The sequence below is a fragment of the Euphorbia lathyris genome, chromosome 2, assembly GCF_963576675.1.
Source record: "Euphorbia lathyris chromosome 2, ddEupLath1.1, whole genome shotgun sequence".
In the NCBI taxonomy this organism is placed as follows: Eukaryota; Viridiplantae; Streptophyta; class Magnoliopsida; order Malpighiales; family Euphorbiaceae; genus Euphorbia; species Euphorbia lathyris.
In genome coordinates, this window is record NC_088911.1 from 133,885,446 (window position 1) to 133,903,454 (window position 18,009).

At 36.1% G+C, this 18,009-nt stretch overlaps 1 protein-coding gene across 1 annotated transcript; it reads right to left on the reverse strand.

Moving 5' to 3' along the window:
• Nucleotides 1–12,575: 12,575 nt before the first annotated feature.
• LOC136217508 (putative pectinesterase/pectinesterase inhibitor 28) lies at nucleotides 12,576–14,409 on the reverse strand. The gene is made up of 2 exons (XM_066004100.1): nucleotides 13,358–14,409; nucleotides 12,576–13,264 (listed from the first exon to the last, which is right to left on the reverse strand). Exons 1-2 carry the CDS (start codon nucleotides 14,376–14,378, stop codon nucleotides 12,576–12,578), a joined length of 1,710 nt encoding a protein of 569 aa, XP_065860172.1. The 5' UTR covers nucleotides 14,379–14,409.
• Between the last annotated feature and the right edge of the window lie 3,600 nt (nucleotides 14,410–18,009).

Genomic DNA, 18,009 nt, shown 5'->3' on the forward strand with positions numbered 1-18,009 from the left:
TGCCCGAGCCCGTTTTCCCGATATTCTTGCTCAAAGCCGGATGGGGGCCTCAACACGTTATTATTATTTCCATATGACAAGTTCGGGTGTTGGTACCGAGGCCGCCAACCGCTGTTATTATTACTGTGGTGGTGATAGGAGTTCGGATTAGGATTATACCTTGGATTTCCTCCTACGTAACTTACACTCTCGATGTCGTCAGCGAAAGGGCTACTGGCTTGGCAGTTGAGTCCGTCGTGGTCTCCACCACAGTGATTGCACATCAGGACCTGTGCACTTTTGTTGAGGCTTAGCTGGGCAATTAACGAGTCAAGTTTCTTATGCATCTCTGCTATGGAGCTTTTCGGAGCCTCTTTCTCCACAGCGAACATTTGGTGTCGCGACGGGTCGGCAAGCCGATCCTCTTGCCATTGCACGCTTTTCCTCGCGAGCTCATGAGTGAGCTCGTAGGCCTCACTAGCTGACTTCCAAAATAGATCCCCACCTGCAGCAGAATCGACAGTCGCACGGTTAGTGGGGGTTAACCTGTGGTAAAAAGTGCTTACCAAGTCGTGCTTCGGGATGTCATGGTGGGGGCAGTTTCGGAGCAACTTCCGAAACCTAGCCCAAGCTGCATGAAGGGCCTCGCATTCCAACTGCCTAAAGGACGTGATATCGGTCCGCAACTTGACTGTTTTGGATGGCGGAAAATAGTAGGAAAGGAACTCCTTCTCGAGCTCCTCCCATGACGTGATGGATCCCGCCTCCAAAGAGTGTAGCCACTCCAACGCTTGCCCTATCAAAGAAAAAGGAAACAGCTTTAGTCTAACAGCCTCAACGGGAACACCATTTTGCCGAGAGGTGTCGGCACACATAAGGAATTTATCGAGATGTTCGTTAGGGTTATCGTGGAGTTCCCCTCCGAATTGACCGCATTGTTGTATCAGATGGATCATGCCGGTCTTTATCTCGTACGTGTTTGCTGGTATCGTGGGGGCGACAATCCCGTTACGGTTTTGGGGACGGTGCGGAGCAAGGATCTCCATCATCGAACGTGTGTCGTTGCCACCGCGAATGTTGTTCACGTGTGGCCTTTGGTTTCCTTCGGGTTGGTTGACTTCAGCGTTGGGGTTTGCCATCTTCTCTTTTCGAATCCTACAAAGAGTACGTTCAATTTCGAGATCAATAGGAATAAGAGAATCACTCCGAGATCGGGTATGCATGAAAAGAATTAAATAAAATACAATATCGACAGGAAAAGAATGATGTTAGTAAAAGTATATATAAACAATTTATACAAAAAGAATGCTTAAACTAACAATAAAACGTTTTTGTCTAATATTGCAAGATGTTATAAATCCCCGGCAACGGCGCCAAAAACTTGATAGCGTGCCGTCTAGCGTGTTCTTTTTAACGATGAAATGTGTATTTGCGCTGATTGCGCTATGACTATGGATGTGGTCTTTCTAAGTGCTTTGTATCTACTAGACGTCACTACTTAGGGGCAAGTGTACCCCGTCGTATCAAGTAATAATCCGGTTAAGACCGGGTATCAAATCCACGGGATTTATAACTGCAAGTATTAAACGACTCGATTTTATACGTTATTTAAGCGGTGAATACTTTGAGGTTGGTGTGAGACACAACTACAAACTACTCCTAACTACGTGTGAGGCGAAATTATATAACGAAACTTTATGGAGTGATATGAATGCGGTAAGTTATAACTATGACAAATAACGACTCCTAATACATATATGGTTAATGTTTTGCTCTTGCAAAGACGACTACATGTAGTTTGACCGACCCGTGAAGTACTTAGACTACGTGGTTCCTAGTCAAGGCGTGTCTAATGCTTGGGACCAGAAATTAGGGCCCGTAAGTTCCGTGGCTTGTCAATTCCTACGGTTTCCGGAGCGTCACTTCCGGTAAGGCAACACCTATATGAATCCCTAAAGATAGCCCGAATGGCGTCGGAAATCGCGTTCCCCTACACAATAGTCAATTACGAGTATCAAAACAAGCAACAAACACCAACACATATATAGAAAAAGAGGCTATGAATCATAAATTATAAATATGGAAAGCGTAAATATGGATTAAAAACAAGCCTAGTACATAGGATGAGATCAAGCTAATTAGCAAGTGTAAAGGGAAGAATCCACCCTCGGAACTAGCTAACCGGACTCAAAAGCCGTCTTTAAGGACTTGAATGATGGAGCTCTCGAGCTTGGTGTGCGGAGATGGAGCGGGACTTTGATGAAATGCCGGGAGCAACGGACAAGCTCTCGAGATGGAAGAGTTTAGTTACACAAAGACAAACCTAACTACAACAATCCAAACAAGTATAGTTTGCTCTCTCTAAAAATGGTGTTTTTAATGAGTGCTAGTCACTCTTATTTATAGATCAAGCTAGTGGCAAGATTGTATTTTCACAAGGTGCAAGAATGGAGGAACATAATTTTGTGCAGGAATCCCATAATACGCCCCGCGTATGGTGGAGTACGCCCCGCGTGTATGCCCATTCCGTCGGAAATCTCCTGCATGTGGACCAATTCCGGATCTTGATGTCTCAAACACGCCCCGCGTAGGATGGACTGCACCTTGCGTGTTTGAGTTTCTGATCTTTTTGCATTGAAGAATTCCCTTACACGCCCTGCGTGTAAGGTGGTACGCCCCGCGTATGGATCGTTGACTCAGGGAGACCATGCAGTCTGACTTTTCAGGATTAGGCAATTATTTCTGACATGTGCTATACGCCTCGCGTAAGTTGGCGTACGTCTCGCGTATGCTGACTAGATTCCGCGTGGTGTTTGTGGATAGGGCAATCATTTATGACTTTATGTTTCACGCCCCGCGTATGGGATGATGCGCCTCGCGTATTTGAGTGGATTTTCACTCCTTGCTCGTACCTGAAATACAAATCTCGGGGCCGAGTTAGCTTGACGTTTTTATTTCCTAAACTACTCAAAAATAAGGGAAATTAACTGAAAGCATGGAATTTATTTTTATTCTGTTATTTTATTAAAACATTCTATTTTTGTAACTAAACTTATTTGTTTCTTCTAAAATTAACCTGTAAATCACGCTAAAAGATATGGGTAAAATACACCTATCATATATAGGTCCAATTTGCAGGAGGCAGGGATCTAATACAAGGGAAGCTTGGGAATATGATAGATACTGTGGAAAAGTGGTACGCTTTAGTTCATACCTTGAAGAAATTTTCAGTCCAATTTTAGCTAGAGATTCGATATCTCGGCATATTTTGTGGATCTATTCTAAAACTGAGCTTCATGTCTTGGTTTTTTCCTCCATTGATCATAAATTTGTTGTGCAATTGCTGGGCAATGTTAAAGTTGGTGCCATTTGACAGACTCGTCTTTATGTTCAACTTAGGCAGGCCTGATGGGAGTTTTATTAGGCTTTGCTTGTTAGGGATTATAGCCAGTTAATCAATTGTAGCGCAGCGGAATTGCAGTTTAAATTTTATTTCTAATCCTAGCCTTGGGCTTGGCCTTTTGGGCCTTCGCTTTGGACTTAGACTTGGCCTTTCCCTTAGGTACGTTCCCTTTGTTAACCAGCAACACTTCAAGAGTCCTCTTGCAGGATTGCTCAGCAAGTTTCAACATGCCATGCAATTCTACTACAGACTTATCAACGCCCTGCATGTGGTAGTGCATGATAAACTGATTGTAGGATGCGGGAAGTGATCCAAGAATGATGTCGACTGCTAGTTGTGCAGGCACTGGTGATCCAAGCCTTGACAATGTGTCAATAAAACCCTTCAACTTTAGCACATGTGTGCTAACAGAAGTCCCGACTTGAATCGTAGTGCTGCATAGCGCCTTTGTTGTCAAGTATATTTCCTGACGAGCTTGATCTTGGAACATCCTTTTGAGTTGATCCATGATCTCAAAGGCGTGTTGCTCCATGAACTGTTTCTGAAGATCAGGAACCATGGTACCCAACATAATGCATGACACATCTTTGTCATCCTTAACATGTCGGTCGTACTCTGCCAATTGATCAGCGATTACGCCCCGACCTGCAGGGCGAGCTGCTGGTAAGGTAGCAGTCAACACATATTCCTTCGACTCGTGTCTAAGAACTATTTGCAAGTTCCTGGACCAGTCAAGGAAATTAGTCCCTGAAAGCTTTTCCTTTTCCAGGAGTGGTCTGAGTGAGTTTTTGCTTGTTGCAGCCATTTAATTTTATTTTCGTGTAATTTTGATGTGGAGTTTAATCTACGTGGAAAAATTACATTAGAGTTAGAATAAAGGGCTTAAGCCAAAGATCAAATTAATAATCCATTTTAATTCGTTATTTGTGATATTTATTTGGCTGTCTTGATCAAGATCCACAATCCATCAATAATAGACCGAGATAGGGCTCCGCCGTCGACCATTGACGATTTGGTAGGATAAACTATCCAATCCTCCGCAAGGACTCTTGGTTTGATGTGCTTTGTGACACTTAGCCCATCTGTGCTTAGGGCCCGCTCTGAGCTAATGCTACTCACGTTGAGTCCAACCACCATACACGCGTTAGCCATACCGAAGTATCCTAACCCTCGACGGCCCACTAATTACTACATCATACCTGCTAGGGCACGTCATACACTGTAGCACTACCTGGGAGGAAGAGGTGTGAATCTGGAAAGCACTTTTAAACGACTCAATATTTCACTATCCGGATTAATTAACTGATACGGCTTTAACATATAATTATCGCGGGTGATGATCTGGTGATCGTTGCTACTTATATTTCATGTTATACTAAGCAATTGTATAATCAAAATAAACATAGAGACTCTATGGGCCTTATAATACATCATAGTGAAACTAGATAAACTATCTAATCTTCACGGGCTTGCTTCAAGTCTCCTTGGGCTCCCACCATGGGCTTGGACCATCTGGGCTTCTTCACGACCAATTACAATTTTATGAATAGAACCTATTCTAAAATTACATTAATGAAAGAATGGCACGCTGGCCATATTTCTCAAAATAAATTAAATTACAAACCGACTTTAATTTAGGGCCCATAAAACTCTATAGCACATTGCTGCACGGTAAGACATATAAATATAATGCATGATCATGACATTCCAAAATCATCTAATAAAGTTAAGCCGAGTTACTTAGGGTGAAATCGCCAATTTTACCATATGTGACTAAGGCCTATAAAGGCCCAAACGGTTAACATCCATTTGTATGCATAATTACAATTTTGCTCCCACTGAATTTTGGGGTCGTCACATATCTAAAATTTAGCCCTCCCAATTTAAACCGGTGTCACGGTCTATTGGGCCAATTTCACAAATTAACCATATTCAATTTTATACAAATTATCAATTCGATTAAAATTAAATATGCATGCCAATAAAAAACGTTTTAATACCAATTAATTTTCATTCAAAACACGTTGAATAAATTAAACGGTATTAGGGCCCTGATTTTATTAAAATTACCCGTGAAAAATTTTAAAGATTAAAATCAGTCTCGTTAAATCCAAAATTAGACTAATTCTGAATTTTTTGACGGACCCGGGACAGCGACGGGGCTGCTGTTCGCGGACAGCAGTCCCGCGACTGCTATTCCGTGTCCGAAACTATTTTTTTCCTTTTACTATTTTTTTAAAAAAAAGGTTGCTGTATTTTTTTATTTAATTTTAAATTATTCTAAAAACAATTTCATCACCAAACACACCAAAAATACAGATAGAAATAAAATTGAAAACTTCCTAGAACAATTTCTACACGAGGAATTAATAGGAAATTTCAAAAACTTGATTTGGAAAAATAATAAAACCAAATCATATTAATTTTTCAATCAATCAAAACAGACTAAACCATAGTTCTGATACCATTGTTAGGGAATATAGCTAGTTAATCAACTATAGCGCAGTGGAATTGCGGTTTAAAATTTATTTCTAATCCCTTATAGCTTGATCTTTGTCCGTTAACCATTGATTGAATAAAACCTTTTGATCCGTTTAAGGATATAAACATACCCGGACTGTCTCTTCTAGAGACGGCTGAAGAATCCACAAGGTAGTAAGATCTCCGTAGTCAGGTGCACGAACAATTATTGAGCCAGAACCGGTGCTAGCCGAAGAACGAACGAAGAACATGAGAGATTGTGATATTTTACAAAAGATTTCTCCACTATCTAATTGTAGTGGCCGAATCTCATGTGTATGGTGGCCGAATATGATGTATTGGTTAATTAGGGTTTTAGTGTTTTAATTTATATATATAGTGTATTCATAAACCTAATTGGTTTAGGGTTAATTGGTTAATTACAAAAGTAATCCAATCCTAATCTAATTACATAAATAAATACCAATAATATTTATTCTATGTAATTAATTATGATTAGATTAAATTTAATTACCCCAATTAAATGAATAACACTAATCAATAAATTAACGTATTGATCTAATTAATTATTCACCGAATGCACAAATTAACTAATTACATCGCGCAAACTAATTAATCAATTAAATACTCATCACTTAAGACCATTAATTAATTACCTTGATACATAGTATCAATTAATCAATTAATTAACCACCAATTACCTTGACATTTTACTGTCAATCCATTAATTAATTCTATCTCTCCAATGTACCGTTCCATAAGTTCTAACTCAGATGTTCGATGTGCACGATCCTATGGGACTGTCCTTAGCTAGCAGTGGGCTTATGGCTCACAGACAGTAAGTGGGTTCTAGCAAACCATTACTGCCCCTAACTAAGACAGAGTTTCAGCAGTCTAAAGATGCAGACACCCTGTAGTTATCTCTTAACGTCTTTTACCATTTGATATCGATATTATAAACTAGAGGCATGGCGGCTGTCATCCTCTATGATGTTTACGATATTTTTTGATCTTAAGTAGATTAATGAATCAGATAAGTAAACTACTTATCAGGGTGTGGCCACACACTTATCAATCTCACTTATCAAGTGGACTGTGATATCATCTCACTGTTATGTGAGTGGTAATTCTATCACTTCACTATCAATACTAATGTGTTCACCTATTCACCCAATCATACCCGTATTTCGCATCCTGTTACAGACCTGTTAGGCATATGTCAAAGTGAACCGGATCCCACATTGATATTATACTGAAATCTAGTCTGAAGATAGTTAGAGACCTACTTAAGAAAACTAATGACACAACCACCATGTAGTTTTCTCGGGCGGATCGATCCAGTCACATGTATACAACATGTACCCATATTCACAACTGACTTATCAAGTGCTATGGCTAGTATCAATTACTACCATACAGTCGTCGAATATACAAGTTTGTGGTCCTAATCATTCCCATGATAGAATAGACTTGGAATATGGTTTTACGATTATCAATCAATGGATTCTCTATTCATATTATAGAACAAGATATAAATGAACTAGATTAATGCCTTTATTAATGTGACACAAATACATTTTATAAGAACCAATGCCTATGAACTAGGGCACACCAACAGTCTCCCACTTGAACTAGTTCCAAGAGGGTATTGCCTTAAACACTATAGATCTAGTACTACCAATTGCCTTGGTAAACTGACCAGCGATATTGTTCTCAGTGTCAACCCTCTACAATGTAATGTCACCGGGTAAGGTGTTACTATCTAAGTACGCGTTTGGATCTCTTGTGTGACATGGGATCCAGTGCTTGTGCTATAGCCCCATTGTTGTCACAGAAAACATCAACTGATCTTAGGAGAGTTTGGCCTACTCCTAAATCAGTTATGAACTTCTTAATCCAAACTCCTTCCTCTGCATCATCGCATGCAACGATGTACTTAGCTTCCGTCATAGCATCGGCAATGGTTGGCTACTTTAAGGATCTCCAACTAATGGCATCGCCTTTCAGGAGAAATCCATACCCAGTATGTGACTGGTTATCATCCTTAAAACCTCGATCAGTGTAACCTGATATTGCCATTCCTCCTACCCATCAAATACTAAGAAAAACATCTTTGGTACGGTTGAGGTACTTCAGGATTGCCTTGACTATCTTCCAGTGTTCCTTGTCGGGATCTGACTGGCACCGACTAGTCATGTTTGGTGCAACACGCAACATCTGGCCTTGTACATAACATAGAGTGCATGGTGGATTCTTGTTTATGTACGATACCTGACTCAAGCCTAGAAGTCGGTTGGATCTAACCTTGTAGATCTTGATCAGCTTCTCCTAAGTCTTTCATTGTGAAGCATTTACTCAACCACTACTTGACCTTGCAGTGTTAATATACTGCCTCCAATGAGCAGTATGTCATCGACATACAATATTAGGAAAGTGGATATGCTCCAACTGAATTTCATATACACACAGGGTTCATCAGAATTCTGTACGAATCTACTTGAAACACCACCTGTATAACCAGTTTAGCCTCCTCAATGTTTTGAAGATCTATATCTGTTCCCAAAGCATCCTCAGCATAAGCTGCAGGAGTTTGTGAGTCTTGAATCTCAACGAGATCAATATCACTCCCACTGTCTACTTTGGAAAGGAATTCCTTTTCCAAAAGGTTGCAAACCTAGCCACGAATGTTTTATTCTCAGCTGGGTTGTAGAAGTAATAATCCTTAGTTTCCTTAGGGTAACCCACGAACTGGCATTTAACAGATCTGGACTCTAGTTTGCCACTTATCAATTTCTTGACATGTGCATCAAAGCCCCAAATCTTCATGAAGGAAACGTTGGGCTTTCGGCTCGTCCATAATTCATATGGTGTTCCTTCAACTGCCTTGCTCGATGTATTGTTAATTATATGAGTAGCTGTTTCCAAAGCAAATCCCCAAAAGGAGATAGGGAGAGAAGCTTGAATCATCATTGAGCGGACCATGTCGAGTAGGGTCTTGTTCCTCCTTTTGAGTTGGCTGTGGGGTTCCTTGTTGCTGTTGAGTTCCTTGGTCTTCTGTTTGCTTACCCTTACCTTTTTCTTTCTCCCCCTTTTTTCCAGCATCAGAACTGGGTTGAGGAGCGGGAGCAGAGAATTGACCAGCTTGAACAGCACGAGTTAGTTTAGATGAGAACTGTTGTAGATTACTCGTACTTTCCTTGAATCCTTTGAAGACCTGCAGTCCAACATCCATTGTTGATGCTGGGAGTTTGCTAGTGACACTAATGTTGTTGAGTATGAACGCGAGTGCCTTTCCTAGCCAGATAACAGTGTTAGTAAGCTTGGCAAAGGACTGATGATGCACTTTCATCATAGATGTGTCATAAAGGTGACGCTGCTGGGTTTGGTGTCTGACATGCTCATAAGTATTTTTCGAATAGGTATAGATGGCAGAGGTCTTATTTTGTTCGGTCTCCATCGCTTCACGATTGATGCTGAGTAGTCGCACAGGTTCAGCAACTTGCTCAATCGTACACTCCGATGAAGATATGATAGAATTCTGAGCATTAGTTAGCTCAGTAGTCATCTGCTAGAAGTGTTGAGTTACTTCAGCAGATGTGTCGATAGTAGAATTAACAGCTGTGATGGCATTAATTTATCCTTGGAGGGAGTCCATGTGATGGACCATCAGCAGTTGCAGTTCATCCATTCTATCAGTAAAACCCTTGTTGTTCTATCGATAATGACATGAATAACATTTAAAATGAAACGTGTTTTGTGAAAATAAGAATAATAATTTTGTCAAAATTTAATAAATACAAACACCTTTTCCTAAAAAGCTAAAAAATGCTACTTTTCCGATAAAATGGCATCGAGCATGAAAGGAAAATAGGATAACGAACGCCTAACAACCTGAAAGACGAACCTATATTCTAATAGATAAAAAAAATTATTTGGACTACCTAAAGTTTATTTATTTATTTGGCTTGAACTTGATAATTGTATCAAGCTTCCTACATATCCCGAATAATCTTTTATTCTTTAAATCGAGAATCAAAGCCATGTAGTTCTGCCTATTTTAGGTAGTTCTCTTAACTTATTAACATGTTGATAAAATTAATAGACTTTACTCTATTGCTATATAGTTTTATTTTATCGCTACTACTATTCACAATATATTTAGTATCTCGATCTACGAATTTGACTCATTGACATGTTGATTAACACGCTAATGATTTAATTATATATTTCACTTTATTACTATATAATTTTATATATACAAATCATTTTATCAAAACGAATCAAACGTTTCGTCAAACTAGTTCATGAACAAATAAACGTTTTATCAAACCAGTTCATGACCAAATAAATGTTTTTATCAAAATGACGTTTTATCAAACTAACTCGTAATCAAACAAACGCTTTATCAAACCAAATTTGTAATCAAATAAACATTTTTTCAAACCAAATTCGTAATCAAGCAAACACTTTATCAAACAGAATTCGTAAGCAAACAAACTCATCATTATATTTCAAATCATCGAGCATTTTCAAAACGTAATACAAAGTTTGTATGTGTCCATCCTCGAATTCCACCCGTCTAGTTTCTCATAACATCAACAATATCAATCATATCAATAATCGAGATATCTCATTCATATCTCGCCCTGCCTAACGTTAGGACTACCAGCCGTGCACTCTGGTCATACCGCCCTTAGGTATGGTCTTACAACTACTACCCCTACCCCGGGCAATCCTAGATGGACAAATCCATTTTTATCTATCATTCAAAACGAATATCACAACATAAAAATCATATTTGGATTTCGATTCAAATCACATAAATAATAACAATAACAACCGCAATAGCTTTCTCAATCCAAAAACAATTCGCATAAAATAGTCGAATTCATTTTCTCGGCCCAACTTTCAAAATACCACGATAATAAATAATTATTCTTCAAATAATCAAAATCAAAAGTATATAAATATTTTAAACATTATATTTGAAACAATTTAATAAAACGTATTCAAAGTTAAATAATTTAAAACTGAAACTTATTTTTATCTGTCACCAGAATAGCTATTTTAGACCGAATATATCGTTAGACTCGTTATATTATCATAAGTCTATTTGTACTAATTTATATTCAAATTATTCTATTAATTTTATATTTGAACTTTACACCGACTTTAGTTGACAAATATCGGTATTAGTCCTTCTAATTTATAACTTATTTTAATTCGACAAATTAAAGTTACTTAATTATAAACAACTTAAAACTAAATTTCAACTCCAAACACTCAAGTTAGACTCGTCACCTTGTTAGGAGTGTATTAATACCAATTTTATCTTCAAATTTATTGAAATTTGAACTTGTTTTATAACTATAAAATTTCTCATATTTTTCTCTCCCCAAATATTAGACCATAAATCAAATTAACCCATAAATCAAATTAACGGTAAAACGTAATTTAATGGTAAAACGTATATTAAATTATGAACTCGTACCTAGAATAATTATTAAAACCTAACGATACAAAGTCGGACATACCTCAAAGTTCTTTATCTAGAATAATTATTTACGTTGGTTTTCATTTGCTAAACTTATTTTTCCTTAGTCTCTCTAAGGTTTCTTTTGTACCATCATCATAACACTCCCCATTATAAGTCTCTTACATCCTATTTATAATGATCTTTAATCAATTAATTATTATTTTATTTTATTTTAAATTAAAATATGTGCCATTACCATATTGAAAACAAAACAAAATTAGAATATGTTAGGATGAGGTAAGGACACATAAAACCTCTTTTTGACAACACATCATTCCTTAAAATAATAAAAACAAGCAGTATATTTTGTATTCCAATTAACACCACTTATTTATCTTCTTGAGTCTAATATTTTAATAATTAAATATATATGTGTTGAGACTTTAACTAACAAATATATATTAATAATAACCCTTTTCACCTCCTCCAAATTTATGTTTTAGTATTCAATATAACTTAATTATATTTGTTTTAATAAGTCAATATAACTTAATTAAGTTCATTTAGTCATTCATGTAAATCAACTCGTTTTTTTATTAAATTAATATAATAAAAGGTCCTCCTTGATTATTAAATTTTATAAAATTTACCCAAATCTTTTTAATTTACATCTAAGAACATTAAATTGAACCCGACAATATATTTATAATACCCAATTAATTAATATTCTATATATTATAATCTACACCGGGATATAAAGATTGAAACTTTTGGATACGGATGTTACAGGGGAGGGGTAAGCCGAGCTCATATTTTGAGGTAAATTCTAAGTGTAAACTCTAAGTTTAAGTCTTTTTTATGTACGAGGTGGATAAGTCTAACGGTTTCATATACAGATTTACAATTGGGCGACAAATATAATAATATGTTCATTAATATATTATTATTATTATTAGCCCATTTGTAAAAAATATTCATCAACTTAAAAAAACTAAACATGGAACATAAAAAGACTAAACATAGGGGAAGAAGAAATTAACATCAAGAAATGTATCTCTATAAATGAAAATAAAAACATTGAAATGTTATTTTGTATTTTCAATAAATAAATAAATAATAATTAATTAACATAAAATAGTTATTATTGATAACATGGCATTTATTTATTTTTTGAATGTTGTTAAGGCGCAATCTAACGGACAATCATTAGCTTTTGAGTCAAATACAACTTCATATTTAAATAACGGAAGAATAAGGTACCCCAGAGGAAGTAATCCAACTATCTCCATCAATAAATTTTGCGGCAGAAAATCCGGCAGCCTCTTGAGCAGTAATCTTCTTAACACCCTTCCAAGTAACACTCTTTGATGTATCAGCACCAGTTCCTTTGTTCTCATACTCAGCGTAGAAACAAGTCTCAGTTCCATATGTTCCCATCCATGGAGACCATCTTTTTGGATTGATCACATTTTCAATATTAGTGTGCATAAAGATAGTCCTTGAATAAGGATTCCTTGGACGGCCTAGGAAAGCCGGATTTGTCTCCTTGACGGCGAGGTAGTCCTTTTCAGCTGTAATGGTGGAATTTTGGATGATAAAACCAGTTGTTTGCCTTGTGTCATTCCTTCCTTGTGCTGTGATTGTGCATTTCTGAAGATCAATTGGCTTTCTGATCACGAACTTACAGTTTTGGAAAACTGCGGCGGCGTCCCCGAAAACCGTGTCGATGGTGCCAGAAATTGTGGTGTCACGGTAGAATTGGCGGTAAGTGTGGGCGAAAAGGGAGTTTTGGTAGCCATATATATGGCAGTTGTAGAAGATGGACATATCAGATTGCACCTTGAGTGCTATTGCTTGATGTCCGATGGCTCCAGCTGTGTTTTCGAACCCGATATCCTTTGCGATAAAGTGAGATCCGCTAACAGCTGTACCAAATAAACGAAACAGATTAGGATAAATAAAAAAATATATGAAACATTAAAACTCAAACTCAAGATCTAAAATATATGTGTACTTACAAACTGTGGCGGTCATGATAGGGGAAACACCACTAGCAAAGCTAGCATTTCCGGTGATCTTAGTCTTATTCGGACCATCTCCGATCAACATGACATGAGTAGCTGCTCTTTTAAAAGTGATCTTCTCCTTGTAAACTCCAGCCTTAACATAAACAACAAAAGGTTTAGTTCTGAAATCAGGAATCTTCTTAATAGCTTCATCAATGGTTTTAAATTGGCCACTTCCATCCTGAGCAACAGTAATATCAGGCTTAATCGTGGCCGGAGTAGCAGCAAGAAGTCTCTTTCTAGCAGGAGAAAGCCACGTCGGCTCGGCAGCTATATTGGTTGAAAGAAGTTTCCGGCCTGTAATTATTGATAAATTGAAATCACCGAAAACAGAAGAAAGTCCCGCGACCATCGCAAGTCCATTGCTTGAAAGCTGACTAGAAGTTAACAAAATTCCCTTCATTTTCTCACCGGCTTTTCCTGTGGTGTTATCAAAGCCATTGATGCAAGTCTGCTGATAAGTAATTGTAGCACTAAGCCAGATTTTGAGGTTATCGAGAAGTTCATCCAGTTTCGTCAGATCAAAATCTCCGACCTGTTTAATAGAAACTCGGAGATCTTTAATGGCGGTTTTCATCAATATTTTGCAATTAGCAAGAGCTTGTTTCGACATTGGATCTTTAGCAGCATCTGGCACGGTGGTGGAATTTTCAATTGCCTTTTCAAGAGCTTTAATTGCAGCTTCAAATCCAGCCATAACTAGCTGGTTCGGTGACGTCGCATTTCCGGCGACTTTTGTAAGACTTTGCTCACAGGTTTGTTTATAATCGGTCGGCTGACAAATGGACTGAATTGATTTTTTGGAGGTAGAAATATGGGGGGCGGAACCTGATTCACCAGAGGAACCGCTGCCTTTATCCTGGTTAACTCCGACGGTTACGGCCACAACCATAGCCACTAGAATCAAAGAAGAAACGCCGATCACGACGATCTTCTTCTTCTTGGCCGCACCGTCTTCGTTTCCGTGTGCCATTGTTGAATTGATGTGGTGAATACTTTTTTTGAAAAACATTTGGGGTTTTATAGCTATTATCTGAGGGAATTATTTTTAATTAGAGTTACTAATAATAGCTATTACTAGTTAGTTTATGGTTTAAGCTTAAATTAAGAAAAACCTGTTTGTCTTAGTTTAAATTTTAGTTTATTACTCAACACACAAAATCCATTATTATCTTGATCCATATTTCTTAATTTAATCCATTATATATATATATATATATATATATATTTTTCGATAAATTTGTTCAAAAATTTAATGTTAAATTAGTATGTCAAAAATTTAATGTTAATAAAATTGATCTTGTTTAAAAACACGAAACTATCTCTTAAATATCCATTATTTTACGTTTGACACAATTTGCCAACTTTATAAGTAAAATTGCTTTTGTCTGGCAACGTTAGGGGTAAAATTGTATCATTTTAGACCTTTAAAGGTAAAATTGCTATGCATGTAAATGTTAGGGGAATTTTTGCACATTATCCCTATAAATATTTTATAATTTCATTTGCTTTTAGTAAAATTGATCTTATTTAAAAACATTAAGAGACCCAACTTTGTTCGAAAATCCATTATTATCTTGATCTTGCTTAAAAACATTAAGGGGCGCAACTTTTTCTATAAATTTGTTCAAAAATCTATTATTATTTTGATCCATTTTTCTTATATTTAAGGTTTAATCCATTATATATATAAGTGTTTTTCGATAAATTTATTCAAAAATTTAATGCTAAATCAGTCCGTCTAAAATTTAATTTAATGTTAGTAAAATTGATCTTGCTTAAAAACATTAAAATATCCATTATATAACGTTTGACCCAACTTGTCAATTTTAGGAATAAAATTGTTTTTGCCTACTAACATTAGTGGTAAAATTGCATCATTTTAAACGTTAAGAGTAAAATTGCTCCTGCATGTAAACGTAAGTTTAAAAAAAAATATGTTATCCCTATAAATATTAAAGAAATATTTTATAGTTTCATACATTACGAGCAAATTTAAATTTTATCTGAAGTATTTATAAATAGGCTAAATAAATATAAGGTTCCTATGCTTTTTTATCTAAATTTAGTCTAGGATTTATATTTTAATAACAAAATATATAGTTTTTCTATTTTATGTTGCATCGTCGAACTTATTCATTAAAAAAATAAATAAATAATATTTTAAAAATTATCAATAGAGGAGTGAGAGTATATAAACTTGTAACGATGATTTTTTCATCCTTAATAAATTATATGGATTAAATGAATAAAAAATATATTTTTGTAAATTGTTTTATAAACAATTCATAATTATATTTAATGTTAATAAAACGGAAAGGAATAAATATAGGAATTATGATATATATATATATATATATATCCTTTATTTTGATTAAATTTGAATTTCTTTTGCTGGTAGACTGACACTTGTTAATTCAGTTATCACTAGCTCTCTGATTCACACCTTTTTGTTTTACAAATGGCATGTGAGTTTGCTAAATAGACTCTATAGACACATGAGGAAGAACAGTGAGCGTCCTGATAATGAGATTCGACGGATAGAGTGGTCGAGGGCTTGCGGGTGCCCACAACAGCTTCGCAAATCCAATGATTGTGGTATCTTCTGTTGTATTTTTGCACAACATTATATTGAAAAAGGTCCATTGAGTACTAACTATGGCTTCTCCGGGTGTGATGGGCGTTACTATAGGTTGCGTGTGTGCTTGAAAATCTTCAACCAACGCTTGTTCGATAATAACGATCTGATTGCAGGGGCTAATTTGTTTGGATGTGTTTTGGGGCAACCTTAAATCTTGTAAATGTATGTTGGATATTTGCCTTCTGGTGGACATATTGTAAATTGTAAATGTTTGTAAATTGTAAATGTTTGTAAATATCGGCAGATATCGACACTCTTTGTCGATATACATATGATATATCGACAAATATACCTGTGATATCAATAATTGCATTATGTAAATATGGAAAGATATCGACAACCATTGTCGATATACCTGTGATATCGACATTTGCATTATGTAAGGTTTCTTTTGTGTCGATTTTGGAACAAAATATGGAAGGATATCGACAACCTTTGTGGTTGTCGATATACCTATGATATCGGCACATATCAACAAATTAGTACAACACATATAAAAAAAAAACATAAAATACATAAACTCCTAATTCCAAAGTCCTCTTACACATTAGTACAACACATATATAAAAAACATAAAATACCATTATTTTCCAGCTGAGGTCTTAGAGCAGCTTGCAGAACTTGAGATTGTAAGTGGAAGCCGTGAAGCAATTCGTAGCATACTAGTACAATTCGCTCGATTATGACCAGTATTCTCGCACCTGGTACATCTTGTTTGAATTACCTCCTCGCCCCTCGATGGTATTTGGTTTTGACTTCTCGGACGACCCACTCTTGGTGCAGGCTTTTTAGGAGGGAGCACCTTCATAGGAGTCTCACAAACTTTCCATTCAGACTGGTGGCCAAGTGGATGTGTGGACTCAACGTATGACAATCGTACAGTCTCATTTTTGTAGTAACAATATACCCACGCATATGCATTATCTAATCGATGCATTGATGCAATTTTACATACGTGTTTGCATGGAAACTGTGACAATTGCCATTTTCTACACGTGCATGTTCCCGCCCGTAAATTCACAATTCCGCCCTTTCCTCGATCGTCGATTTGAAAATTTTGATTATCGATGGGGTTATATGAACAAAGAATTGATTTATTTACATGCTTTTGCATCTTCTTGTTATATAAATATGTCTCTCGTTCTCCTGAAAATACATATTTCTTATGTTAGCCGTATATAATAACTAGATCAACTCTTAGTACCTTACAATAGAAATAAGTACCAATATCAAACCTGCTTTTGTGCGTCTCTCATGAAACCATGATTAGAGGATTGCCCTTATATACTCAACCATCAATCTGATCGGTAAACGTCTACCTTCCCCTATTCTAGAGTTGAATGAGTATGATCAGTTTGGATGAGTATGTTATCGGCATGAGACCTGGTCAGAAGGATACTTATTACATTGCCTCCGACAACGTGACTAGTGCCAGAAATACACCTTTCTTAGAATGACTTATTGAGAAAGATCTTGAATTATGCTAATGTCTTATTAGAGAATCTAAGAACATGTATTTGCTTATGTTATTTAATGCTTCCAAGAGAATCTAAGAACATGTATTTGCTTATGTTATTTAATGCTTCCATTGGTCATGATGCTCATTGATATAGGTGGTGTAACTCCTTTTAAATGTCATAAATTCTTGTTATTTTGGTTAATAGTGGAGTTTTCTTCATTTGTAATTTATTCTGTACTTTATTATATTCATGTATTATATATCATGAAACCAATTGAATAAAATATATTACTATTTTATTATTTTCGAAACTAAACATCGATAAAAAATCGGGTTGAAAATTTCCATCGAACAATGTTTTTTACAAATGATTTTTTTGTCGGAGCGACGTGCCTATGGGGTTATAAATTAATTATAATAAATATTATTTGTCATATTAACTAATTTTGTCACAATAACGATCAATTTTTTTTTTTGTATATCAATTAACATTTTGTGACTAAT

Bases quoted from the DNA above. Each gene is read 5' to 3' on its own strand.
- LOC136217508 (XM_066004100.1), bottom strand. From the start codon at position 14,378: ATGGCACACGGAAACGAAGACGGTGCGGCCAAGAAGAAGAAGATCGTC. The intron at 13,265-13,357 runs GTAAGTACACAT...TATTTGGTACAG, and splicing joins TATCATGACCGCCACAGTTT to CTGTTAGCGGATCTCACTTT.